This window comes from Saccostrea echinata, unplaced genomic scaffold (genome assembly GCF_033153115.1).
Source record: "Saccostrea echinata isolate AGI-Se365-2 ecotype Australia unplaced genomic scaffold, CSIRO_AGI_Sech_v1 ptg000047l, whole genome shotgun sequence".
In the NCBI taxonomy this organism is placed as follows: Eukaryota; Metazoa; Mollusca; class Bivalvia; order Ostreida; family Ostreidae; genus Saccostrea; species Saccostrea echinata.
In genome coordinates, this window is record NW_026889796.1 from 16,515,404 (window position 1) to 16,542,271 (window position 26,868).

A 26,868-nucleotide genomic window follows, 5' to 3' on the forward strand; every position below is an offset into this window, starting at 1 on the left:
ATCTTAAAAATCTAGAAATATGTCCAAGAGGCATGAATGCCCCACCACAGGTACATTTTTATTACAACATGAAAAGATATGTACCTTATTTCAGTGGTCTGAGCTAATAGTAAATTATGATAAAATAAAGTGCCCAGCCACAGCATGATACGCCCGTCAAATATTGTTTAATTATCTTATTAAGAAATAAGGTATCATTTTTAAACATCTATCGGGATATAAATACAGGTTGGTCACGAGATCAAATTCCATAAAGCCCAAAGGGCTTTATGGTAAATTTGATCTCGTACCAACCCGTATTTATAGCCCGATAGATGTTTTAAAATGATACTTTATTACTTATATTTACATTTGTGACTTATTCATATTTTATATTTGCCTGATTATAATCTTTAACGCGTGAAACTTTTTATTTTTCAAACCCAATGGCACGTGTTTGATCCACTGATTGCGCGTCGACCCTTTATGACGTCACTGAGAAATTACGTCGAACGTTTATGACGCGAGGAACCCGTGTTTATACGGCTATAGATACGCATTGCTTTTAATAGTGTTATATAAAAGACAACATTTGCAAATGTAAATATAACAGTTTAAAGTGCAAGAAAATCATGTTAACCTATATACAAAGATTTCAATGATTTTTCCATTTCTTATAATGTTTGATTTACATACATCTCCTGTGGTGACTAGGTATTAATTATAACAAATAATACATCATATATTTCTCCACTGGTTTTTGTTAGAGCTTAAATGCTCATCTGCAGCTTTGTTTATTGTATATTTTATAGGGCTGTGCGGTGCACCGTGGTTCATACTGTTCGATTCGGTGCACCGATCCAGAATTCTGGAATCTGGTTTGGTTCAACATTTACATAACACGTATAAACAAAAATGGCCACCAATTGGAGATCGGAAGTGTTTGATTTCATGATTTTGATACTTCTTAAAATGATTTTGCCAGTCTGAAGTCAATGATTTAGTTTTTTTTATTCCATAAACACCTTTTCCTTTTACAATAGAAGTTAGTTTAAATAGGTATGGGCTTGTAAATAGCCCGACTGACTAGTGAAAAAGTAGCAGGTATTTTCCAACTTTTGCTTTTAAATCCCCAAACAATGAAAAAAATCAAAGAAGTGTGGTTCTCTTGTTCATAAATCTCCTCTCTCTAATTCTTTTAACACTTTTACATTATTTATTTATAATTTCTAAATCCATGAAAACTATCGTCTTTTTTACTAATCCGTATTCATTCAATCCCGATTTTATGGAAAATACATGAAGATTTCACATTAATTGAATAAATTATTTCAAACTATTCAACTGATTTTCTGAAGAGTAAATATTTACAAGGGTTATCAAAAATATATTAACATTGTATCTGAAAATTTGAATTAAAAATAATAATAAATCACTAGCGTTCACTTCAAAAAGAAAGTTCAATGATCAGAAAAAAGATGAATGTATACTACCATGTTAAAAGGTATCTATAGCATGATTGTTCATTCTATTAAATTCAGCCTTAAATAATTTCTCTGATTATTTATTCATTACTGACTCAAAAGAAAAATGCAAAAAGAGAAAATAAGCAGAAGAAATATGAAAAGAAGAGTAATTAGTTTCAAATTTTATTATTTTTTGGGCTAGTAAAAAAGTTACTTTAGCCAGTAAAAATGTCAAATCCACTAGCTTCACTTGTTAGTGTCTCAGAAAAGTTTTTTGAAGACTGAAGTAAAGGAGTTTAATCAGCTTTTAAAGCAGAGGTTATTGTTTTTCATTTATGATGAGAAATATTTAGACTGTTTTAGGTTAAATCGAACCGAATCGGAAAAAACCGAACCGTGTCATTCTGAACCGAAACCGAACCGAATCGATTGAACCCTGAATCGTCCCAGCCCTAAATTATTTTATGATTGATTAACAATGCTACAGCCTAATAAACATCGAAACAAATTATGTTTATTCTTTAGACTATAAATTTGTCACCTTAGTGAGACATGACACTCTGCAATTTGTTGTAAAGATATAAAAATTAAAATAAAAAAATATTAATTACTTTACATCAAATTTATCTTGAAAGTTAGACTACCCAACAAAACTCTTCAATTAAGAGGCTGATTCCTTTGCCCAATTCCCAAGATATATAGATAACACCTGATTGATCAGAGATGCTCTACCAATTAGCTCCTCACACTAAAACTCATTAATTTCTCTCTAATTTGACATGCTATTTTCTGTTATCAAAATTCTCCTTGACCAGTGCTTGATAATTACTCCCATGGGAGAGGTAGAATTTCTCTTATAACATTACATTTGTTACAGATTGCTGTAAAGTATATAATGAAAAAAAATAGTATTTTCTTTATTTAACATTTTTTTAATAAGGATACTGCAATACTCTTACATCTTTTGGGATTTTGTAATTTAAAAGTTAAAAGACATAGTTTTTTTAAATTTCACTTAAAGGTCACAGTGACCCTGAAATAGGTCGCAACACACCTTCTACACAAGATGCATATACTGGCCGAGTTTGATGATTCTAGGTCTAATAGTTTTCTAGTTATGAGCCGGACAGTATTTTTCCATATTTGGCCATAGCATCTTAATTAAAGGTCGGAGCGACCTACTTTTAATGCGTGACACACCTTCTACCCAAGATGTATCAGCTGACAAAGTTTGATAACTCTAGGCCTAATAGTATTAAAGTTATGAGCCAGACACAAAAAAGCTAACAGACGGACAGACGGATATGAACGCTATAACATAATACGTCCCGTCTTCAGACAGGCATATAAAAAGGAATACAGTTAAACTTGGGTATCTCGTACACTGATATCTCGAACACCATGGATATGTCGAGGTGATTTGGAAGTCCCAATCCCTTATTCTGTAAGTATTTTAGCATGGATATCCGGAATCCTGGGATGTCTTGAAGTTTTTCTCAGTCCCATTGAGTTCGAGATAACGAGGGATTGTCTGTAATTGTCTTATTTTTTTTCATATACAGAACTGATACCCTCTGTACAGTTGTTGTCCTTTAAAGCTACGCAGAGTTGATTAATCTCATCTAATCATCAAACAGCTAAATAAGATCTCATTGTTTCAAGTTCATTCTCTCATCTTATGCAAATTTGTATATGATCTGTTATGTCCTCAATGATGTTATAGCAGACAACACATGTATTCTTTGGAACAATCTAGTGTAATTAATTAATGCATTTCTTTAAGAGATCTATCACAAATACAGCCTGTCTCTAAGACCACTAAAGATAAACAGATGTATCTGATGAGACTGTAGCTGTACAGCAGTTTGTACTTAGAGAAGTGGGAAAAGAAAATGTACAGCTGGACTTGAAAGACATTTCTTTAAGACAATTACAGAATTAAAGTACACATGTATCCTACGATATTCTAAACACTTGTGCCAAGTTTTGTTTAAATTAAACCAAAGTATTTTGAAAGATTTTCAGATTTTTTCTTTTTTTTCTACATGCATGGCAACACCATTCATCAAAATCTTAACTGATAATCAGAATTATGAGCATTGGTATGGTTAACTTGTGTACTAAGTTCAATTGTCATCAGAGTAAAACTGTAGGAGGAGTAATATCTTTAAACAATTCCATTTTTAGTAACCATTGCAACATCATTCATTGAAATCAAACACTGACACATAGGACTATGTACCATGAGTTATTGCAATCATACTGAAATTGTAGAATAAGCTGGATTTTTTCAATATCTATGGCAACACCTTTCACAGAATTACGTATTTATGCTACAAAAAATTGAAATCATGGTTCCTGGGCCCATGCACATCCATTTTTACTTAGCCGCATTTCACTTTGTATCATATTTTCAATAAAATAAAAAGTTGGTAATGCGAAAACCTATCTAGGAAAAAAATTTCACCCTCATTTTCTCATAGTTTTGCAATCTATTTTTATTTCAAGCATCTATTTTGTATTAATATGGATATTGACACTTTGAGAAAAATGAAGAATATGCATATATTTTGTAATTTTGTGAGATGTTAAATATATCTACATAATGACTTTCAGTATAATTGTAAAGAAAAAAGAATTTTCTTTTGAATTTTATAGAAAATTCCGGAATTAAAAAAAAAAAGCCCCCCCCCCCTTTATTGCCATTAAAAGGGGAAAAAAAGTCTGCCCACATCTGTTATTTTGTTTTGTTTTATAGAGATTTCATCTGTTTAATGTGCTAAGTTCGATATTATGAAATAAGACCAAAACTATTGTAGGAGATGTTGTTTTAAGAATTTCTTTACAAACAGACAGACACTTTACCAAGGCACAAGCTGTTCCATACTTTGTCCAATAGAGCTAAATATTACAATGCCACCACACCTGATCTGTCTGTCAACCCATCATGAAGGAGAGCAACTCTGTTTGCTATGGACAGTGCCTTAATGTGAATCTTCTCCCCCATTACAGTATATGCCGTTTTCCTCACAATATCTCTAACATCTCTTCTACGGGTCAGAATGGCTGGAAGCGTTTTCACAGATGGAGCGATATTGGAGAGAACAATTCTTCTGATATCTGGGTTAGGGTCACAGTTCATCAAAAATAGATATGCTACAAAATATAATTAATAAGAATAAATTGTTTTCTTCTACCTTTGGCTAAATGTTTTTCAAATATGATATTTAGTAAAGATCCAGGTTTTGTAGCTCGGCATCTCCTCTCTTCTATTTTTAACAGTTTAATTTGTCGTTTTTCTTTATGTGTTACCTTTAATGACTGGACAGTTTTCATCCCTTGGGTTTTGTAACCTTGTTAAGGCTAAAACAGCATGCATTCTCACTATGGGTATCTTGTCCCGGAGTCTTTCGAGCATACACTCATAGATTTTATCATACAAATCATCATCAATCCTGGCATCCTCTCCCAGATTATCCAGAATTTTGTGGATGAGCTGGCTGATTCGAAAACGCACTGCTTTGTCATTGGCTGAATGATTCTAAAAAACAAATTGCCGTAAAGGATAACTTGCACTACAGGGACAAGGTACAATATATACAAAAAAAAAGATGGATCTTTTTTTTTTTGGGGGGGGGGGGGGGGATGTATTGGCAAATTGAGACACTGTCAGCAGAGCAATGCTTCTTAATTAGCACAATACCTCTTATATAGTCATAAATCTGAGTCAAGACTTTTCTTTAAAGTAAATATTTCACTGTAAATTTATTCTAAGTTTAGCCAGATGAAACCTTTTGCATTGGCTAAAGAAAAGCCATTTGTCTGAAACAATGTGTCACCTCTAGCAGGAAGTCCAGCATTTTCTGTAGCAGTTTGTTGTTTGTGACATCATCCAGTGTTGAGTCATTCTGATCCTCCGCCTCTGGGATACTGGGTGTTGTTATGGTGACAAACTTGGCAATAAAGTCAATAGTTCGCTCTACAGAGGGTGCTCTTTGCTGGATGATCATGGAGTACATCATAAGAAGCTTGAACTCTGACCAGAACTTTTCTATATCAGTCTGTAATTAGGTATTGTATTTCATTATATTCTGAAATCAAATCTGATTAGTCATAAAATGTAGAACTTTACCTTAGTATGCGTGCCTTCTAGTGATGAATAATCGGAGAAAAATCATAATCAATAATCGGTTGTAATCGGAAACACATAATCGATCGATAATGGGCTATAATCGGAATTTTTTCCCTTTCAAATAAAATAAGAGATTCCTTAACATGTTAAATCATAATTATCATAAAAACAACATTTGTATCTTATTCTATTCAGAGTTTAATAAGTATAAATAAAGTCAGTAATTTATATAAATAAACAAAATTAATTTTTTTCAGTAAATTTGTTTAATGACAAACTTTTCGAATTCTTTTTTTTTTCTCTCAGCAAAATTTAAAATCAGCGTTAAATTCCTGTAGGAAGCTTCATTAAAAAAAGAATACATGTATACAAATGGGAACATTACTGATATTAGTTACACCCTCTATTACCGGTATTTATTTTCTTTAAATTACTTTGTGTAATTTCAATTTGGACTTATAAAATTATTAATAATCAAATTTATAAAACGTCTGCACTGTTTGTGTATTTCTGATTACAGTAGAACCCCATAAGGCGGGCCAATTCCTGTTATTAGCCTGACTAGGGTTGGATATCGTTAAGGATGAAACAGTTCGATACCATACCGGTATTTTTGAAATGATATGGTATTTTTAACAATACGGTACTATGCATTGATGAATAAGAATGAGGGTTCATTTTATAACAAATATGCTTTCACCATTCACTAACCTTTCAATGATATAATCTAAAATGAGCTTATAAACTTTGTTCCATGCTTTTAAGATATAAAAATAGATATTCCTAATATTCAAATTACAAACATTTCATTTCAACCTTTTAATAATGATCAACAAAACAAATCAATTGAATCTCAAACAAATTAATTTGCACAAATTGGCTGACTGCTTCACTCGGTTGCCAGGACCCCTTTTGTTTGGTCGCACTAAATGACAAAACATTAGATAATGGATAGATCACATTTTTTGCGACATTTTGCCTATTAATTTACATTTATTATCAGTTTTTATTTGTAAAATTAAAATAAGATTCATGTGAATGTATTTTGATTTTTAAAAAAAAATATATACGTATTGATTTACTTTGAATATCGGCAGTCGAAAGTAAGTATCGTTCTAAGAATCCATTTCGTTACATGTACTTAACCTACCCTTTCAATGAGCGGAGAATTCGATTTTAGCAAGTTTGGAATGGGTTTTTTTTCTCAATCAAATTGAATGTATTAAAATGTTTTAAAGATTAAGAAGTACCGTTATTAGTACCGGTATTAAATGAAACCGTATTTTACCGGTATTTTTTAAGTAACTATTCAGTACGGTATTGGTACTGGGTACCGGTATCCAACCCTAAGCCTGACTTTACATTCAATCATGGCGGTAAAAATTGTCAACAACAACCATTGAAGTGAAGTGAAGCGATGTTTTCCATCCTTTTTTCAGTTGGTGGATCTTATATTTTTTAGAGAGCTATCTCAGTATTCTAGAAACACTCTAAACATGCTAAATTTTTATGATCGTTTTTAGTCATTTTCTTAAAAATGATGTGTTTTAGTCATAATTTTTTTTTTTTTAATTTTATGACTTGTAATCATCATTTTCAGAATGACAGATTTCCGTCTCACCCCTGACAGATAAATTATTTGATGCAAACTAGATTTTACCTTGTCATATATTTTCTGGAGTTCCTTGAGGAGTTTTCCATGGCACTGCATGCCATTCTGGCATTGCCGAAATATATCCCTCATAACAATCATGCTAGTAATAATTCGGCACAAAGCTGCAATGAAAAACTAAATAATTATTTAATCATGCATGTTTACTTAACAATCTCTCAGATTTGTAAGAGTTTTCTTGAAAGCCTAAAATTTTTGCAAACCCTGATTATTATTAACCATCTTGTTGACCAGAATTGACCTTCACTATAATTTCATTCAAGAAGTAGCTGTGTGGTCACAAATCTTTATATAGCCCAAAAACTTTTAGAACTTTGTGTATAAAGTCTCTCAACTAGACACTATTTGATGAGTGATTTTTACATGCATTGTTTCCAGAAGAGTTCAAAGTTGAATTCTTTCACTGAACCAAGGTGCTTTTTTTTGTACATGCTGAAATAATAATACATTTAAGATAAAAGTGAGATAAAATAGGCTAATCAAGCTATTTTGAATAGCTTAATAAAGCTATATAGCTATTTCAAGCTATATAGCTAAATCAAGAGATTGTGTCAGACCTGGTGCTGGACTTGTTTTTTTTTTTTTTACACAAGTAAGCCCCTAAGCCCAATGGGACAATGAAAGTTGTCATTCATCATGATTCAGAAAATATAATAAAATAGCTATTTTCCCCTACATTTTCCCTTATTCGCATTTTGTGGCAAAATGGCCGAACAGCACATTATGGTGAGTACCAAATTTATTGATACAGTCACACTGACAATGAATACGACAAAAATTTTGGTCAAAAAATGATTGCTTTCAAAATTAACAATTTTGCATCAATAACTACACCCGTTTCATTTTCTGGGAGATATAGATTAAAGCTACAGTCAAGGGACATAATTATTCGCCACTTCCGCGCAAATCGCGTCACGTTTTCTCGCATGTTCGGTAAAGTAGGGCTGAGCGCTATTAATAGACAAGAGATTTTCCCTTTCTATTTTTATCTTTGTGTTGTAATACTAAAATTGATGACGTATACACAATATTTTTGTCGTCTGCTTTCTTGTTTGTCGATAAATTTATGTAAAAACAACATGGGTCGGAAGGAGAAAGAATTAGATACATCCGTCAGAAGTATGGTTGTAAAAGCATATAAAGAGAACAGAAATACATCAGAATTGGAGAGAATATTAGGAATTCCTAGGTCTACAATACGTAGTATTGTGAAAAAGTTTGATGAAACAGGACAGGTAGAAAATCGACGAGGAAGGGGAAGGAAGAAGTGTTTACAGACAGAGATAAAAACAAACTTTCACGCGTGGTTAAAGAAAACAGACGAAGAACTTACGAAGACATAACAGGTATTATAAATGAGGAAAACAATCATAGATTTTGCACTAGAACTATAAAAAGAAAAATTCAAGAGCTGGGATACAAACGGAGGGTTGCCAAGAAAAAAGTCCCTGTTCGCGAGGCCAACAAAAAAGCTCGCTGCAAGTGGTGTAAGGAGAGAAGAAATTGGACTGTTGATCGTGAATGGAATAAATGGGTGTTTAATGATGAAAGCCAGATAGTAATTGGAAAAAATAAGAAAGTTTATATATGGAGAAAAGACGAGGAAAAGTACAGTGCGCAGTTAGTGTGTCCGCCATCCCGACGACATCTGAGTATCATGATCTGGGGTTGTGTGTGTATAAAAGGAATAGGAACTTTAACTAATGTAGAAGGTAACATAAATGCAAGAAAATATATTGAGATATTAGACAACAACCTTTGGCCCGTTTTAGCCAGACATTTTCCAGATAACCAGTACGTATTTATGGACGACAACGCTCCCGTTCATAGAGCAAATTTAGTAAAAGAATACATCGCCAACAACAACATAATTACAACATCATGGCCTGCCCAGTCTCCCGATATATCATCGAGAACATTTGGTTAAAAATAAAAAGAACTCTGGAAACCCGTGCCGAATTCATTAACACAAAAGATCAGCTTATGGCGGAAATTCGGACTGCCTGGGAAAATGTACCAACCTCCTATATTGAGGTATATTGAGGACCTGTATAAGACAATTCCTGGCAGACTAAATGAAGTAATAAAGATGAAAGGCAATTTAACAAAGTATTGAGGTAAGATAAGCATTTATTAATTGTTTAACAGATCCTAAGTATCAAGGTGCGCGATGTAAAAAATACGGCGGCCATTTTGAAGTGGCGAATAATTATGTCCCTTGACTGTACCTCGTAAGAAGCCTATAATGAGTCTTACAAATCTGCAATCTGTACAAATTTTAAAATTTACCTTCATGTATTCTTACATAAAAAGTTTTTTGAATGATTTTTCATGCAACTCCTCTCCATTCTCAACGCTCATAAAGTTTTCAAATTAACACTCCGAAATTTGATGTGCAAGTGTACAACATGATAAACAACAAGTCTGACCTGTTTTAAAGATGCGCCTTAATCATTAATTATATCTATTTTCAAAGACAGGAGGTAGAAGTAGCTATTTCAAGTAGGTTTAAATTCCCAGGTAGCTATTAACAGCTATGTAGATAGTCTTTGGACCGGACCTGATTTTTTCAAGGCCTTTGATGTATTGGGTAAACATAAACTGCAAAAGTGTCAACTTGCACCTTCCTTTCTTTTTCGTACTTTGCTAAACAGAAAATTGTAAGCAATCCTACATATGTAAATAAAAAGTAAATATCTTTAAAACACTTATTCTATTTTTACCTATTTTGAAAAATGTTTTTTCACTGCCAGTTTCAAATTCTACTTTTCCGCCATTCCGCTACTTCCGCTTCCGGCAGTGGCGGGGCAGGCGGTAAAACCAGTACTGTCGACTCCCGACTCTCTCGGATGATTTGTTTGTTTGTTGTTTAACGTTCCTCTCGAGAATTTTTCACTCATATGGAGACGCCACCACTTGCGGTAGTCGGAAATATCTGACGTTTTCCAGGCTTTTTTCACGATTTTGATATTTTACGTGCCAGGAAAACGTCAGAACCGGCGCCATTACGAAAACTGGAAATTTCACCGTCTCCAACCGGAGCTGATTTTCGACACTTGCGAACTGAATTAAATGCCGAACTTACTATTTATCAGTACCACAATGCTTTTAGTACTCACCAATATCGATGAAAAGAAAATATCACTCCACATTTCGATTTGTTCTTGCAAGATTTTAAAATGCACGAAATGACCGTGAGGGACGTCGGCAAGTATGCGAACTGAATCGAAAAGGGGGGGGGTTTCCTAACTGACTTTTTGTGACATAAACTAAATAATCAAAATTTCTGCCAAAATCTTGATATTTTTCCGTATAAGCCAATAGCCTAAAGGTATAGAACAATTAAAATGACCCCCCCCCCCAAAAAAAATGTGTTTAAGTTACACGTTCTATTTTAAAAAATTTAAATAGTTAGGAGATTTTTTTTTTCTAAATGGTATAGAAAAAACTTTGAAGGGTTTATGACGAGGTAACGATTAAAATACATCATATAATTTTCTATTATTGCATAATAGTTATTGTTACTTGCCGAAGAAATGCATAATTATGAAAGGAGATGGGCGAACATAGCGTGCAGAAAGCCTATAGCTTCAGAAATATAAAAATAATGTTCAGTTTGTGAATTCAATATTTAGAGTAAAGTTCTCATTATTGAAATTTATGAAATTGTGATAAACAAAACTTTTCTGAGGGAAAGAAACTGGGGGGATAAGCCGAGCCATATGCCTACATAACGATCGATAAAAAATCAATAAATTCATTTTATAAAAATTTCACTTTTTGTTGAATTAATGTAATGCTTATTACCATTTGCATACAAATTTGACAAAACCTGAATACTGTAACAACGAAAATGATTCTGATTAACACAACAAAATGGCATCACGCTCAATTTTCACAAAAGCTGACATAAATTGGATGATATAACTACATTTTTTAAATAGAGTGGGTCATCGTACCATTTTCTTGAGAACGAATAATGAAAGACAATGGAAAGATGTTGCTTTTTACACTTGCAAAAATTTGGTATGAAGACCCACTCTACATAAAAAAAATTAAGTTAACTTAGTTAAATTTTCACCGTGGTCTTAAAAAATTCTAAGTCCAAATACGCTTGCTTAATATAGAGAACTGTATGCTATTTAAATGGATATGTATGTGTGACTCCGTGGTCTAGTGGTTAGCGAGGAGCTCTTTAAAGGGACGTTTATTGAGGAAAGTGTTCGAGTCATGCTCTGATTTTTTGATTTTTGTTTTTTGGGGGGGGGGGGGTTAATTTTGTTTTACTTTATAAAAAATGTCTATAGGAATAACATATTTTTCACTGGAAATAAAATATATGTATGTAGTAATGAACCTCATTTACAGTAAATTATTTAAAATGCCGGATAAAAATTATAATAGATATTTGAATTCTTTTATTCCCGTTTTTATTTATTTTTACTACAAGCGCTTCTAGATCACCACTATCATTATATACAATGTTAACATTTTTATAATATCTCCACAATAAGTGTTAACACTCAATATGCAGATTAATTAATAGAAGTCCCTACCCATGTTAGACACTTGTGACAGTAAATGAAAGTCAACTGTTTAGCTTGTTTAGAATATAAATATCATTTTGAAAGCTACTGTAAACATTAAAATGCTTAAGTAAATTCGAACAATTGAGAGATTTTTTCCCAAAAATGTTCTTGCATAGCCGAAAAATGGGCATGGGCACATGGCTCGTCTTATCCCCCCAGATTCTTTTCTCGGCAAAATGTATTCTTTTATTAAAAAAAATTATGTGGTATTCGTGGGGTTGGAACCCTAGCAATAAAAATCCTGAGTATCATTTTCTTTCGAGACTAGCACGCTAACCACTAGACTACACAAGTCCTGACGAACAGTGGCATTTAAATCATGTTTGTGATATGACCCTTGACTTAATGGACTTCAAGTATTTCTCGAAAAGAAGCGAATGTTATGTCATAAAAGTATATTTTTAAAGTATAGTGGGTCATTGCTCCATATTTTTGGTAACCAAAAAATGTATATTTTTATGCAAACTTTGAGGATTAACTTTCAAAAAGGTGGAGCGAAGACCCACTCATATCGAAAAATAGTGCTATAGTATGCGAAAATGACTCTTTTTGCCCGCTTTATTGTGTGTCTAATATTTCACAGGCAAATAATTTCAATCTTTGAGGGATTTTTGCAAATTGTAGAGATTTTACATAAAGTATTTTTTAATGTTAAACGAAATATCAAGGAAAATTTTGATATAATTGAAATTTAATTTCTCATCTTCATGTTTGTCACACTATAGGCTTATCGCTCGTCATGTTCACCCATCTCCTTTTCAATAAACAGGGTGATTAATCCTTCATAATCCCTACATTTTTGAAATGCAGAAATACGTATGACATTTTTAAGAAAATAACTGAAGGTGTTTGAAATAGTAATTTTACCAAGTATTTTAGCTTTAATTTATCAGCTTACAACTTAGATCGATCCATCAAAGACTTCCTAACATCGATCGGCCGATTGATACTTAAAGACAATGAACTGATGAACAGACCTGTTATACGCAGGGGAGAGGGAGGGGGTGCCTCCAATTTTTTTCCCACTTTTTTTTCTGAGAATAGTCTTTTTCATATGTAAAAATTCATTCATTTAAACGCTGCCTGCACCCCCCTTTCATACACACTCTCTGTTGCTGTTATAGGTCGAACTCAGACAAATTCCAGCATTTTAAAAGAAAACAAGTTAGAGAACCCCCACCCCGCCCCCAAAACAAGAATTTCAAAAACGTTACTAGCTGTGGGCCTGTCAGGCTTAGCAAGAGTTATTTCCCGTTGGCCACCATATTGCATAGGCGTCGGAACTGGGGGGGGGGGCTGGGGGGGCTTAACCCCCCCCCCCCACTTTTTTTGTAAAGATAGACATAATATAGGCATTGAAAATTAGGGCTTACCTTTTTTCGTTGGTTTAGCCCCCCCCCCCCAACTTTCAGTTAGCCACCCCACTTTCAATTTGCTTCCGGCGCCTATGTATTGTATGGCAGAAATATAAGGGCAAAAATCTTTAAAATACCAAAATTACGAATTAAACAGCTGTTAAAGGAAGCTTGTGTTAACATAAATTCGTAAGAAAATTGTGCTATCTTCACCCAATTGCCCAGTATGACAAGATTAAATTGGTTGAATTATAAATGAAGGAAATCGGGCTTGTATACATTGTATACCTCCAATATGCGTCCAACGGGAAATAACTCTTGCTAAAATAGTGTCTATCGAAAACAACTGGTTCTTATCTGTCAATGGGAACCTAGGGGAGAAACATGGTGCAAGTAGTACCTTACCCAGTCCCCATCTCTAGATAAGAGAAAATTTAAGTACTATGTGATATACCCTCAGACATAGCTGTCTTAATAATCATTCCAGTCATTAACTCAGACAGAGTAAATGGAAAACCTATATATCCCTTGTAAGAACCTGATCATACACGTTACATAGGAAATATCTTTGAAATACTCTTCTCAAGAACAACAAAGCCATTATTAGTCATATTTATACAGAAGCAACCTTTGGTATTGTAGAATCAAATTTGTTCAAATCATGACCCCCCAGGGGTTGGGGCACAACAGAGGGTCAAAGTTTTGCATCAGAATATATAGGAATCATCATGAAAAAATCTGCTGCTCAAGAACAGCAAAGCCATGATTAGTCATATTATTATAGAAGCATCCTCAGTTAGTGTAGATTCAAATTTGTTCAAATTTACGGTGGGTAGGGGTTGGGCCACAATGAGCAATCAGAGTTTTACATAGGAATACCTATGAGAGAAAAATCTTTAAAATTCTTATGTTTAAGAACAGCAAAGCCATGATTAGTAATATTGATATTGAGGCATCCTGATGTAGTGTTAATTTAAGCCCCCCCCCCCTTAAACTTTTCAATATACTGCACTGATTTCTGCTTCTTCCTAGCCAGTGTGCTCAGGTGAGCGATGTGGCCCATGGGCCTCTTGTTTTGTATTCTTGTTTTGTGTTGTGTTGTTTTTTTTGGGGGGGGGGGGGATAAATCTAGTATTCCCGAATCCCGACTCTCTGAGGATTAATGTTTATTCGTTGACATTCTCCACATCGGTCAACATATTCGGTTCATGATTTGAATTTTAACTTCTAGAGGATGCTTCCATATAAATATGACCAATCATGGCTTTGCTGTTCTTGAGAAGAAGGTTTTTTAAAAATATTCTCCTATAAATTCCTATGTAAAACTATGATCATCTATTGTGCCCCCACCCTACCCCTGGCGTTCCAAGATTTCAACATACTTGAATCTGCACCACCTAAAGATGCCTCCATATTAATGATTAATCATGACTTTGCTCCTCTTGAGAAGAGGAGTTTTAAAGATTTTTTTCCCACATAAACCTATGTAAAACTTTGATCCCACTCTATCTCCCGGAACCATGATCTGAACAATTTACAATCTATATTACCTCAGAAAGCCATCAGCTATTAGTTTCATCTTTACTGGTCCAATGGTTCTTAAGAATAATATAATTTAGATTTTTAAAGATTTTGCCAATATATATCAATGTAAAACGTTGATCCCCCTATAGTGCTCCCCTGCCAAAGGGACATGAACACTCTACACTACCTCAGGAAGCTTTCACATAAATTTCAGCTTTTTGGTCCAGTGGTTCTAGAGAAGAATATTCTTAAAGCCGATTTTCCCTATATATATCTCGATGTAAAACTCTGTGGTCCCACCCTACCCCCAGGGGGCATGAATTGAAAAACTTCACATGCATCATTTAAAGCTCTGGTTAGCTTAAAACTTCAAGAAACTTTCATAAACACTTAGTCATTCTCATTTTTGGTAGTATATTTTTGAGGGTTAAAATAACGTTGAAGGGCTTACATGTCCAACCATACTACAACGAAAAATATTTGCTTGTGTGTTTGTTTGTGTTTGACAAAAAGAATAATATTTTGAACATTACAACAGTGCTTAAAATCAGATTTACATTTATATGATATAGAGAAGAAAAGAAGAACAGAGACATGAATAACATTTTATTTATTTGTGGTTTAAAGAACCATGTCTAATAACTATGCAGAGTTGTCGTTCCCTCTACGTACCTCAAGGTGTTGTATACGGCAGATAACTCTGGATAGAGAATGATAATTTACTGTGTTACCTGTAGCAAGTTATAGTTACACTATAGATATTAATTGGCTATCGGTAAATACACTCACAGTTTTTCATTCACGAGGGGCGGAGCCCCGAGTGAATAAAAACTGTGAGTGTATTTTCGAAATGTTGAAGACACAGAAGACATGATTTTTTGGTCAGGTACAGGGGTAAGGATTGTAAACTACATGTATTATACTGACGCCGTCAACTCTGAAAGAAAATTCATCTTTCGAGATCGTTATTTTTAAAGGGGGGGGGGTGTCAATGGAAAACATCGCCGTTGAAATTTTCTAATATGGCAATCGACGTTTAGAAACAGGGATCGACATATATACTGTCTAGTATAAAGGCCCCTGATAGACACTATGAAATGATTTCTGACATTTTAATGAAAGTTTAAATGCTTTATGAAGTAAAAAAAAAAAAAAAACGCAGGGACTTCTGATGTTAAATTGCTATATATACTTGGAGAAAGAAAATATAGAAAGACGAGAATTCGAGATAGAACGTATCATTTACTGAATAGGGAAACGCATAGAAAAAATATGGAAAATTAAATTACGAGGCGAATTTTGGAAAGTTAATGTTAGTATTTTTTTAAAATTAAAAATGTTGTCTTCATTCATTCATCAGCCATTGCCGAGGTCCACTCGGCACACCTCGGCCGATTCGTACCTCATCAAACCTCGGCTGTATCGTGTAAACCTCCTTTGAACCGGAGCTACTTTATAAGCAATATGGCTGCGCCCTACATTTACACGTGCACAGTGTGCTGAACTCGACCCGTTAACAAACATGTGATTATGTAAAGATACTAAGTGCTTGTTTCTTGGTAAGTGTTATTCTTAGCGTTACCTAAATGCTTTTTAAAATTTTTAACGTATATTAGATGCATGTTTATTATCGTTTTCAAAGCGTTACGTTTTCCCTAAGCGGTAAACAGGCAGCCTTATCACAAATGTTAAGCGGAGACGCATATCAAGTTTCCTCGTACAGCCGAGGTTTGATGAAGGTGACGGAATCAGCCGAGGTTTGCCGAATGTGCCGAGGTCTGGAAATTAACATCATTCATTCATCAGTCAAGGTCTTGTTACAGTATGGCTTGATGCCAAAAAGTGTGCGTGACTTAAAAGACTGTGATTCTTCTGCCAAATACACCACAGCAACATCAAAGCAAAATCTAAATTTACCGCCAGTCCTATGGTACAAAGAAGCTAAATTACTGATGTTTTGATGATAATATGCATTTAAATGGAAGGCAAAATTCTTGAGTAACTCTCTTTGAAAATTTATTAATGAAAAGGTATCCTGCATTGATTTTCCCTAAAAAAAAAATATATTATTAACTTTTATAATAATGTTTTTAAATCATTAATTAGTATAATGTCTTTTGATCTGGTTGTTTCCTACACTTAACGTTTTTTATGAAGTCCAAGGAGTTTTAAATTTTAAAGAAACTTCATTCTTAAAATTTTGATTTCATTCTTTAAAGTTTTGATATCATACATTGATAGAACTATTATAAAAATAAATATTTAATAATTTTTGGGAAAATATGCACGTTCTTTGATTAGACTGTGCTCTTTTTTTTACTGAAATTAGGTGACACCTCATTATTTATCTAGGCAACAATAAACTTCCGGTTAATCCACACTTGAAAACATGTCAGCGAAAGGAATTAAAACGACAAAGAATTTATATGACCCTCTAGCATGTCTAGAAAGAATTTTGAACAAATCCCTGTTATCGACGCAAAGACTGACACACGAAAATATCTTAGGTGAGAGTAGAAATAATGACCTATGCCCTCTTGCCTCCGCTGTTGGGATATGATTATCAAAGTGTTATCGGCAGTGCTTTATTTCCCGTTGAGTAGCCCTGTTGACTTATCACAGGGGACATGTAGATAATCGAAAGCTTAGAGCCTTTCCTTTCATGGGATATAGAAATATTGTGGCCATTTAAATTAATAAATTCTAGAATGTTTAATTCATGATAAACTTTGGTACGAGTCCATTGTAATGCAGCTGTGATGTTTAGAAAGGTAGATTAAACATTGCTAATTTTACTACAAAGATATCTTAAACGTTAATACGGAGAAAGCAAGAGTGAATTAAAAATTTATAAATACCATGGAAGCGTTGCTGGCCAAACATTTATTGAGAAAATTTGAATACACGTAATTAAATGTTCCAATAAACCAGTATTGATAAATTCAGTCATTATTTATCCTGCACCGTTGTGGAGTTATGCAGTAAAGTCAAACACAATGAGGGATAGTTATGGGAGAAAGGGTATTTTGAAAAAATTTCAACGTCCAGTGACATCAAAGGTGTTTTCTGATCAAGCAAGTCAGTATATATATTTATATAGTAGCCTAAGACATCAAAATGTTTTTAATCTTATTTAATTCTTAAACATCCAAAAATCATTAGGAAAGCTCTATTTTATGCAGTTCTTTTTATCAAAATTGCAGGGATGAAATATCAAAGTTTAATTATGTAAATTTATAGGTGTACTTAATTAATTTGATATCGGGGAGTGGGGTAGGGGCAGTTAAGATTATCTTTGGGCTCCCTTCCACTTTTTGGTCATTATGTCAAAAATACATTCTGTAAATGTAGGATATTTCTTGAAATTTTTTTGTTTATCAATGGGAGACATGCACATATAGTCGGCTAAGCCCCCCCCCCCCCCCCCTTTTCCCAACTTAAAGTTTGTGACTTTACTTTGAATTGTAATTCATTTTAATTAATGTCAAACAGATTACTGAAGTGTACAGTTATGTTAGACAAAAAGGGTTAACAGGTATATCCATGTCATAATTCATGAAAATGTCAAACTCCAATCCGCATGAATCATCATGCAGCTTTCGTATGTAAACAGTTTTATGTGTCACTCTTTTAAAGTCTAAATTTTTGTATGATTTGTGTTCAAGATTCAAGAATCCCTTAATTGTTTTGTTTCTTAAGAATAAAAGTATTTGATTGTAAAAGGAACTGGGTATGTTTTAGGTCATTAATGGAAAAGTAACCATTGTATGAATTAAGTTTGCTAAAGGTCCTGGGTTTGATTCAAGAAACAGATTCATCTTATTTATAAAAAATTCCTTATAGAACATATTTTCGGTATTTTTTTCTGAGTGTAATTTTTTAAAAAAATTGTAAGCAAATGAATCATACTAGTGCTTTAAGTCAAATCTTAATAGCTAGGAGACTTTATTTCACTAATTTTTTTAGTAGACTAATCCATGAAATTCATAATGATACCTAGGCTGAGTAACTGCAGTGACACAAATTAAAAAGGGGGGGGGGGGGTATATTATAACAATGTAGAAATTAATCTCAATGTCTTTCCACATGTTTAGAACTTGGTGAGAATTTGCTGAACTCAAAAGCAGATGACTCCAAGGAACAACAACTCCGCGAACTTGAAGAGGCAGTAGAGAAAGCAGAGGCTCGTGCAACAAAGGAGCTCAAAGCTGCACTCAAATGGCTCCGAAATGAGAAAGATGAGGAAAAAAAGCGAGCCCTACAAAAGCAAAAAGAGGTACATATATATTCTTTAGAAGCAGGTATAGAGATAATATTTCATTGATTTGGGATCCAATGATTTTGTAGGGCACTTTATTTCAAATAATAAACATTAAAATTTTTCTGTGTGAAAATTTCATTAGGAATTTACTATTATAAATGATATCAAATAGTAAACATGTATATTTGAAATATGTTAGGCCAAAAAATAAAAAAAAGTTGATGAAAAAATTTTCCAGGCTAGCATTATATACATGTACAGTCGAACTTCAGTATCTCAGTAACACAGATATCTCAAATACCGTGGATATGTCGAAGTGAATTGGAAGTCCCAATTACTTGTTCTTTAAGTATTTAACCCTTAATATCTCAAATGCTCGGATATCTCGAAGTTTTTTCTCAGTCCCATAGACTTCCGGATATAAAGAGGTTTGATGGAGTAGCATTAGAAAAAGCACATTTATACAGTCAAACTTTGTTTTCTTTAACACTGATATCTCGAATACCAGGAATATATATGTCAAAGTGAGTTGGCAGTCCCTTGGATATCTCAAAGATTAATCTTGGTCCAGTCGAGTTTGAGATAATGAGGTTTGACTGTATTAAAATTCATATTTAAATAAATATATCACAAATAAGATTTTTATTAAAATCTTATTCTCAAGAAACACTGATTAAAAAAAAAAGTAATTTATGTGAAAGTTCCCTGACACAGAGTCATTTCAAATATTTTCTGATGAGGAACAGCAAGGCCATGATTAGTCAAGCATTAATATTCAAGCATCTTATGGGTATACTTATTCAAATCATCATGTCCCTATGGAAGGGTGGGGCCACGATAAGATCTATATATTTTTATACCCCCGCTCCGAAGGAGAGGGGGTATACTGTTTTACCCTTGTGTGCCTGTCTGTCTGTCTGTCTGTGTGGTGTGTGTCTGTCTGTCTGTAACAAATTTTCGTCGCAGTTTTCTCAGCAACTACTCCTCACAGATGCTTGAAATTTTAGCACACCCTTTGTTTTGGCAAACCATATGGTGGAATTCATTTTTGTATGAATCCAATGTCAACTTCCTGTTTACCCCTGCATCTGTCTGTACCAAATTTCCTTCACAGTTTTCTCAACAACTAATCATGGCAGATGCTCGATATTTTAGCACACACTTTGTTTAGGCATGCCAATGTGATGGGATTCATTATTTTTTTTAAGAATCCGATGTTAACTCCCTGTTTTTCTATGCGTCTGTCCATACCAAATTTGTGTCACAGTTTTCTCAGCAACTGCTCATCACAGATGCTTGAAATTCTAGTACACTCTGTTTTGGCATGCCATATGGTGGGATTAATTTTTGTACAAATCCGATGTCAACTTCCTGTTTACCATGCATCTGTCCATAAAAGGTGTGATAAACAGACAGACTGAGGGACAGACAGACAGACACAAGGTTTAGTGATCCCCAAGTGTTGTTCTGTTCTGTAGGCAACACCAAAAAGTATGAGTTTGATATTTGAACAAAAGTATTTAATTTAGAAAGAATTTTTGCTTCATTTGCCTTCAGCTTCCTGAGCAAGCTTATGTTGGGTTGAATTTACACACAAAATGAATAAGTCAATATCCAGTATTATAAACGTGATCATTTTGTTATTTAAGTACTATGAACGCTTGGCAGCAAGAGTAGAAAAACAAAGAGATGAAGCGGAGGAGGAGAGGATCCGTGAATTGACCAAAAAATTGGAACGTGAGAAAGAGAAAGCTTTGGAGGAACAGTGGGATGAATGTGAGAGGATAAAGAAGGAAGCAATAGAGGAAGCCTGCATAGCCTTAACCAAAAAACTCAGAAACGAATTTGTCTTAGAGAAGGAGAAAGCCATTGCTGATGCCCTTAAAATTCAGAAGGTAATCCAGAGCTCTACTAATTTACATCCTAACACTCCTATAGGGAACAAGAAGGATTAATTGTGTTGAACAAAATCAATTAATCTGAACCCTGTTGAATTGAACAATATAGTAGTAATGTAATAAAATCTATGTCAAAAGATTTGTTAAGAAAATTAAGAGATGGAGAGTTTTTAAGTTTTGGAGTTCTGTAAATTCATCGTAAGTAAAGAAAGAATTTGTTTTATACAAATTTCTATTGTTGGATTTAGGAAAAGTTCCTTAAAAGAGAACAAGAATCCATTGAAAGGACAAGACAGGAATGTGAAGAAAAGGCTCGCCTGGAGGCAGAAAGAGTGGCCAGGCTTCATCAACAGGAAATTGAAAAGTGGAACAAGAGGTTAGTTACTGCATTACAGAACACTGGTAGACAGTCAAAGTAGATCTTATTTGTCAAACTAAATGACTAATGTCTTGGATGAAGTCATACGTCTGTGTTTTTAAACTTTCAAAGAACAAGGCTGCAATTTCAAGATTATAGCTGCTAAATTTAGATCTAGAACAATATGCTAGCTTAGCCATTCATCTAGCCTAGCACTAGCTGCTAGGCTAGCTGCTATGCTCGAAGACACTCCTGATCTTGCCTCTGATTTTTCTTGGAAGTTCATATACCTAAGCAATTACGACCTTAAGCAATTCTGTTTATTTAAATATGTAAGATTGCAGGAAAATATATATACAGTACATTCCTAAGACATAAGCTTTGATTTTTAAATATGTACATCAGATTTTTCAATAAAAAATAATCTTATATCCTCATTAGGGCCCTGCTCTGCAGGTGTCCTATAGTGATCAGTCTAGCCCTTCATCCATCTGTCTGTCCATCTGATATCATTTGTCTGAAACATATTTTCTCTCCCCTTGGCCCAGTCAGGCTTGGACTTCACCTTTGTGTAGAGGGTCTGCAGTGACTTTCAACCAATTTTCTAGATCAAAGGTCAAGGTTGCAAAACTTTCTTTGTAAAATCCTTGTTCAGAGTATATTTTCTCTCCCCTTGGCTCAATTGGGCTCATACTTCACACATAGGAGGCCCGTGGGTAGAGGGTGTGCAGTGACCTTGTCCTAATTTTCTAGATGAGAGAGGTCAGAAAACCTCCTTGAGTAAAATTCTTGTCTGGAATATATTTTCTCTCCCCTTGGCTTTACCTAGCTCACACTTCACTCATAAAGTGTCCATGAGTAGAGGGTATGCAGTTGACCTTAAACCAATTTTCTGGATCAAAACTCAAGGTTGAAAAAACCTCTTTGTGTAAAATCCTTGTCTAGAGCATATTTTCTTTCCCATTGGTCCAGTCAGGCTCGGACTTCACTTTTGGGTATAAGGTTGGCAGTGACTTTGAACCAATTTTCTTGATCAAATGTCAAGGTTGCAAAACCTCTCTGTGTAAAATACTTGTACATGCAGAGCATATTTTCTCTCCCTTGGGTCAACTGAGCTCATACTTCACACAAAGAAGGCCAGTGGGTAGAGGGTGTGCAGTGACCTTGAAACAATTTTCTAGATGAGAGGTCAAGCTCAGAAAACTTCTTTGAGTAAAATCATTGTCCAAAGCATATTTTCTCTCCACTTGGCCACACCTAACTCAAACTTCACCTATAAATGAGTACCCATGGGTAGAGAGTGTGCGTGTTCTTAAGCCAAGTTTCTTGGTTAGTCATCAACATAATAGCAAATCTTTCAAATTCTTTTCTTGAGCATTTTTTCTCCCATTGACTCAAACTTCACCCAAAGAGTGCCCTTGCATAAAGGGTATTTCATCCTAATGTCCTTCACTAAAAGTGGGGCCCATTGAGATGGTCAGACTCACCATCTCAACAATATGTAGTTTTACCAATTAATAATCAAAGGCAGAAATATATTAATGCAGCACCCTCAATTTCCTTGTTTAAAAATGTCTTCATTGCTATAAAAAGAGCTCTATAGAAAATACCATTAAATTGAATCTTATAAATCTTATGAACTGGATAGGATAATGTACGTTACATAGATGTATATGCTGTTCTTGTACAGGTATTTAGATATGGAGAAGCGATATAAACAGGAAAAGGATAGAAGGAGAGCAGTAACATCAGATTTCAAGGTGGGAATTAAAACAGTAGCATTTCATTTTTTAAAAAGTAAAAAGTTGAATGTCATTGAATAGTTGACGTCTTTCTACATCTACATGTTGATAAATAAACAATATCATAATTGTAATTATTTATTAGGCATTATGTTTGCTTTTACTTCCAGGGGTGTGCAATTAGCAACACCCAGCACCCGGGGCTACCATTTTTTGGGGTCGGGCAAGTGGTGTTCTGAATGCAAGTAGCCCCTTGGGCTAGTAAAAATTAAAAATACCAATGTAATATATGAAAATCACTACTGGTATTTTCATTCATTTTTTGCTATTAAATTCCCAACCTATGAATAGTTTCCAGGAAGCATGCTCCAATTGTTCGTAAATCTCCATAATCTTATCCATTTTGCAGCACTTCCTGACTTATTTACTTCCAAAAACGATCGTTTTTTTCTAATCCAAATTTCTTCCATTCATGTGATTATGGTAAATAAAGGCAGATATCTCATTAAATTATTTACGATCACTCAATCAACTGAAAGATAAGTGTTATGTAATTTACGTAAAATATATTTCCTGTGTTTTTTAATAATTTAAGATGAAAAAAAAATGATTTCACTTTTGATGAGCTAGTGCAATGCACAGAAAAAGAAAAAAAATAATTTATTTAAATTCATTTTATTTTCTATAATAATAATTAATTTATACATGATTCAATTTTACTAGTGAGAATTAAAAAATTAATTAAAAAAAAAATGACCTTAAAACCCGGACTTTCTCAAAAATAATTTTTTTTTTTCAATATTAGTTGATACTCCCCCCCCCCCCCCCCCCCCCAACCTTACATTTGGGCTAGTAACTTTTTACTTTGGGCTAGTAACTTTATTGCTGCCACTAGCCCGTGGGCTAGTACTTGATTTTTTTGATTGCACACCCCTGCTTCCTGTTAATTTATCCCTGAGAAGTTTATTTTGTGGGTAACAAGACGCAGTGGGCTGCATGAAATTATAAGAAGAAAGTTTTTCCAAATGATATGTAATTCATACTAAATACTACACTGTGGAAGCACAGCTTTAAGTAAAGTTATTATGATTTACAGGAGTTACAGGATGATTACAGGAGATTTATGAATTACACTGACGGAAAATTCCACTCAGACTATATGATGCATCTTAGACACCTGGGAATGAGACTTGCTGAGAAGCGTGTAAGTGATGTATCCAGTACTGTCTCTTATGAAGACATTTTCAAACTCTCTTGATCCAGAATGTGTGCTTTTGCATGAGATTAGACTGGCAGATCAGGTGGATCATCCAATTAAACTGTCAGATCATGTGGATTATCCAATTAAACTGTCAGATCATGTGGATCATCCAGGAACATGAGAATAATAATCATCCAATTGGATTCATGGATACTCTGTCATCCTGACGTAGTAGTTTGTTATAATCCTTCCCAAGGTGATATCTTTTATCTGCTACTGCAATATCCTATCAGAAACTTCTGTACATTGTTAAGAATGTACAAACCGTTGATTATGTACATCTTTTTGTAAAAATACCACATAAGTGGAATTTTGGCAAGACATAAATTTGGCTATTTGTCCTTAAAAAATGGTTAAATGTCTTTAGCAAAAGTAATTTTAGCTATTTTATGATGTTAAGAAAGATATGTATTACCTCCAATGCTGAATAAATTGTTAGCGATATTAAATATTGACAACCTCATTACTCTAAGAACTTTAAAAGGGGGGAGGGTATATGGCATTACACCATCTTTCCTCCAAAGCTAGGTAAATTCAAGGTGTGGTTAATGAAAAGGGTTATATTTAATATTTCTGTATTATACATGCAAAAATGATTTATGAGACAAGGAATCATAAAAGAGAAATCAAAATAACACAAATATGCATCCCCTGCTAGAAATTATTTTAAATTTAAGGTGCATGTCTGTAGCAGAGATATGTACCATCACAGATTTGCATCACCACTTAAATATTGAAACTGTTATCACTACAGAGGTTGTACATGTAATGCATTAATCAAATTCAAATTTACCCAATAAACTAAATCCCTGATGCATATTTTTCAAACAAGAGATTATCATTCACAGTGCAATAAAAGAATATATTTAGCTTACTATACTGAAAAGATATATAAATGTAAGTAATTATTCCCTTGCTTAAAATTATTCAAAACATTTTTAAGTTTTATATCCACAATATTTTGGTTTCATTTGAACACTTTTGTCAGTAATAGAACAGCAGCCTCAAAGATAAGGAAACAAGTAACATTATTACCAACCAATTGATAACCATGTGTGCACAATAAAAATTTTTATCCTTTAGTGGCTTTTCGCAAGATTATTAAGATTTTTTTGTAAGATTTGTAAAAACTTGCAAAATCTTTCAAAAAATTGTGAAAAGGGCCTTGGGCTGCAGATATCAAGATTGGGTATAATTCCGGTATATATTCTTATAAAGTGTTTATTAATTTTTTTTTTAATTTTTGGTTGTGTTGGGAGCTCACACTTTGGCATATGTATTGATTTGGTTGCACAATGGTGTTGGGTTTTTTTATTGACATATAATTAATTTTAGCAATTGATTTTATGGTGTTATATATTGTTTTGGTGCTGTTATACATTTTCATTGCTGTTATTTGAGTGTTTTTATCAGTTTATGATTGAAGTGAATATAGATTTCCTTAATTAACCTTACATCTTTAAGTAATTTAGGATGTGTTGCATAAGGAAACAGTCTGAAAACAATTACATGTAAACTGACGTAGGAAGCCCATGAATAAAGCATTTTCTGACAAGCTAGCAAACAAACAAAAAAGTCTTCAAAATAGAGAGATAGTTTGTCATTTCATGTTTGTAATTAACACAAAACTTGGCTTTCACAAATTTAAAGATAGTGTTATTTGACTTGAACTTTGCACTTTTCAAAAAAAAAAAAAAAGAAGTCGTATATAGATCAAGAGAATGATATGATGGTCTGAACAGATTGCCCTCAAAAGAGATAAATGTTTAATATAATAATATTTGTAAACATATCTCTTCCTGATAAACCTATTCATGGAGTTAGAAGGGATGACCACAATAAGACAATTCCTCCACAGATTGAACCAGTCTAAAGTCAAAGGTCATTGTGAGAATTAATTATCTTATTTTATCTCAATGTGTGATAAAAATGGGTCCTTATCTTCATAGATAAATATTGCCATATAACAAAATGTCAAGGACAAAGTTCAAGGTCATTCTGGAAAAGACATCTCTCATATTCGTATCTGAAGTTAGAGGTTTTACTACAGAGCTACACATCAGACAAATAAAGTTGTTGGGCAAAGAGGTGGATGGCATTAATTGATCCTATGCAGTAAGGTTGTTTTTATAGATAACAGTACATGTAATATGTATTTACCCAACTGTGTATCACTCAGTTTTATTGTTGATTTCACAAAATCACCTGAGGATGTGATCCAATCATCCAGATCACCACACTATGGTTTTCTGATCCGATATTATCCCTCTCTCAGAAACTGATAATGTACTGTTCACAGTATACATGATGTTTTTTCCTTGCATATCTAAAATTTCCTTGAAAAAGTGTTTGTTTTTTTTTAAATACATGTAGATAAAAGTTGTATAATTGATCCTAAAAGTTTAATTATATTCAGCTATGAATGGAGGGGTATACAATAGTAAATTTACCATTACAACAGCAACTTGATCCAAAGAACTGTATCATGTCGAGTTGATAGGGGCAGATCAACAATTCGCATCTCATTTGATATGAGGATTTGCATCTGTCAACTCGATTTGGATCAAGTCAGTGTTATAAGATATATTTATCTTAAAAGTAAAAATATATATATGTATGGTAATATTAAGA

The 26,868-nt window shown here is 33.7% G+C and overlaps 2 protein-coding genes across 3 annotated transcripts in view; one reads left to right on the plus strand and one right to left on the minus strand.

The window, feature by feature from the left end:
• The window catches only part of LOC133202381 (condensin complex subunit 3-like), a 29,655-nt gene extending 22,306 nt beyond the window's left edge, over window positions 1-7,349 (minus strand). The window contains exons 1-4 of the mRNA XM_061338196.1: window positions 7,238-7,349; window positions 5,285-5,506; window positions 4,758-4,986; window positions 4,371-4,601 (exon numbers count right to left, since the gene is read on the minus strand). Coding sequence (XP_061194180.1) covers window positions 4,371-4,601; window positions 4,758-4,986; window positions 5,285-5,506; window positions 7,238-7,330 — 775 coding nt within the window. The 5' untranslated portion in view covers window positions 7,331-7,349. The remainder of the gene's footprint in view (window positions 1-4,370; window positions 4,602-4,757; window positions 4,987-5,284; window positions 5,507-7,237) is intronic.
• A 9,732-nt stretch (window positions 7,350-17,081) lies between these two features.
• On the plus strand, window positions 17,082-25,111 carry LOC133202546 (calponin homology domain-containing protein DDB_G0272472-like). Of its 2 annotated transcripts, none has more exons than XM_061338383.1 (6): window positions 17,082-17,224; window positions 18,812-18,993; window positions 20,628-20,873; window positions 21,125-21,252; window positions 22,925-22,994; window positions 24,073-25,111. In XM_061338383.1, exons 1-6 carry the CDS (start codon window positions 17,107-17,109, stop codon window positions 24,232-24,234), a joined length of 906 nt encoding a protein of 301 aa, XP_061194367.1. In that variant the 5' UTR covers window positions 17,082-17,106; the 3' UTR covers window positions 24,235-25,111. The 2 variants fall into 2 exon arrangements, with proteins under 2 accessions (XP_061194367.1, XP_061194368.1); XM_061338384.1 differs by lacking the exon at window positions 17,082-17,224 and adding an exon at window positions 17,395-17,795.
• The last annotated feature ends 1,757 nt before the right edge of the window (window positions 25,112-26,868 follow it).

Bases quoted from the DNA above. Each gene is read 5' to 3' on its own strand.
- LOC133202546 (XM_061338383.1), top strand. From the start codon at position 17,107: ATGTCAGCGAAAGGAATTAAAACGACAAAGAATTTATATGACCCTCTA. The intron at 20,874-21,124 runs GTAATCCAGAGC...TGTTGGATTTAG, and splicing joins ATGCCCTTAAAATTCAGAAG to GAAAAGTTCCTTAAAAGAGA. The intron at 21,253-22,924 runs GTTAGTTACTGC...GTTCTTGTACAG, and splicing joins ATTGAAAAGTGGAACAAGAG to GTATTTAGATATGGAGAAGC.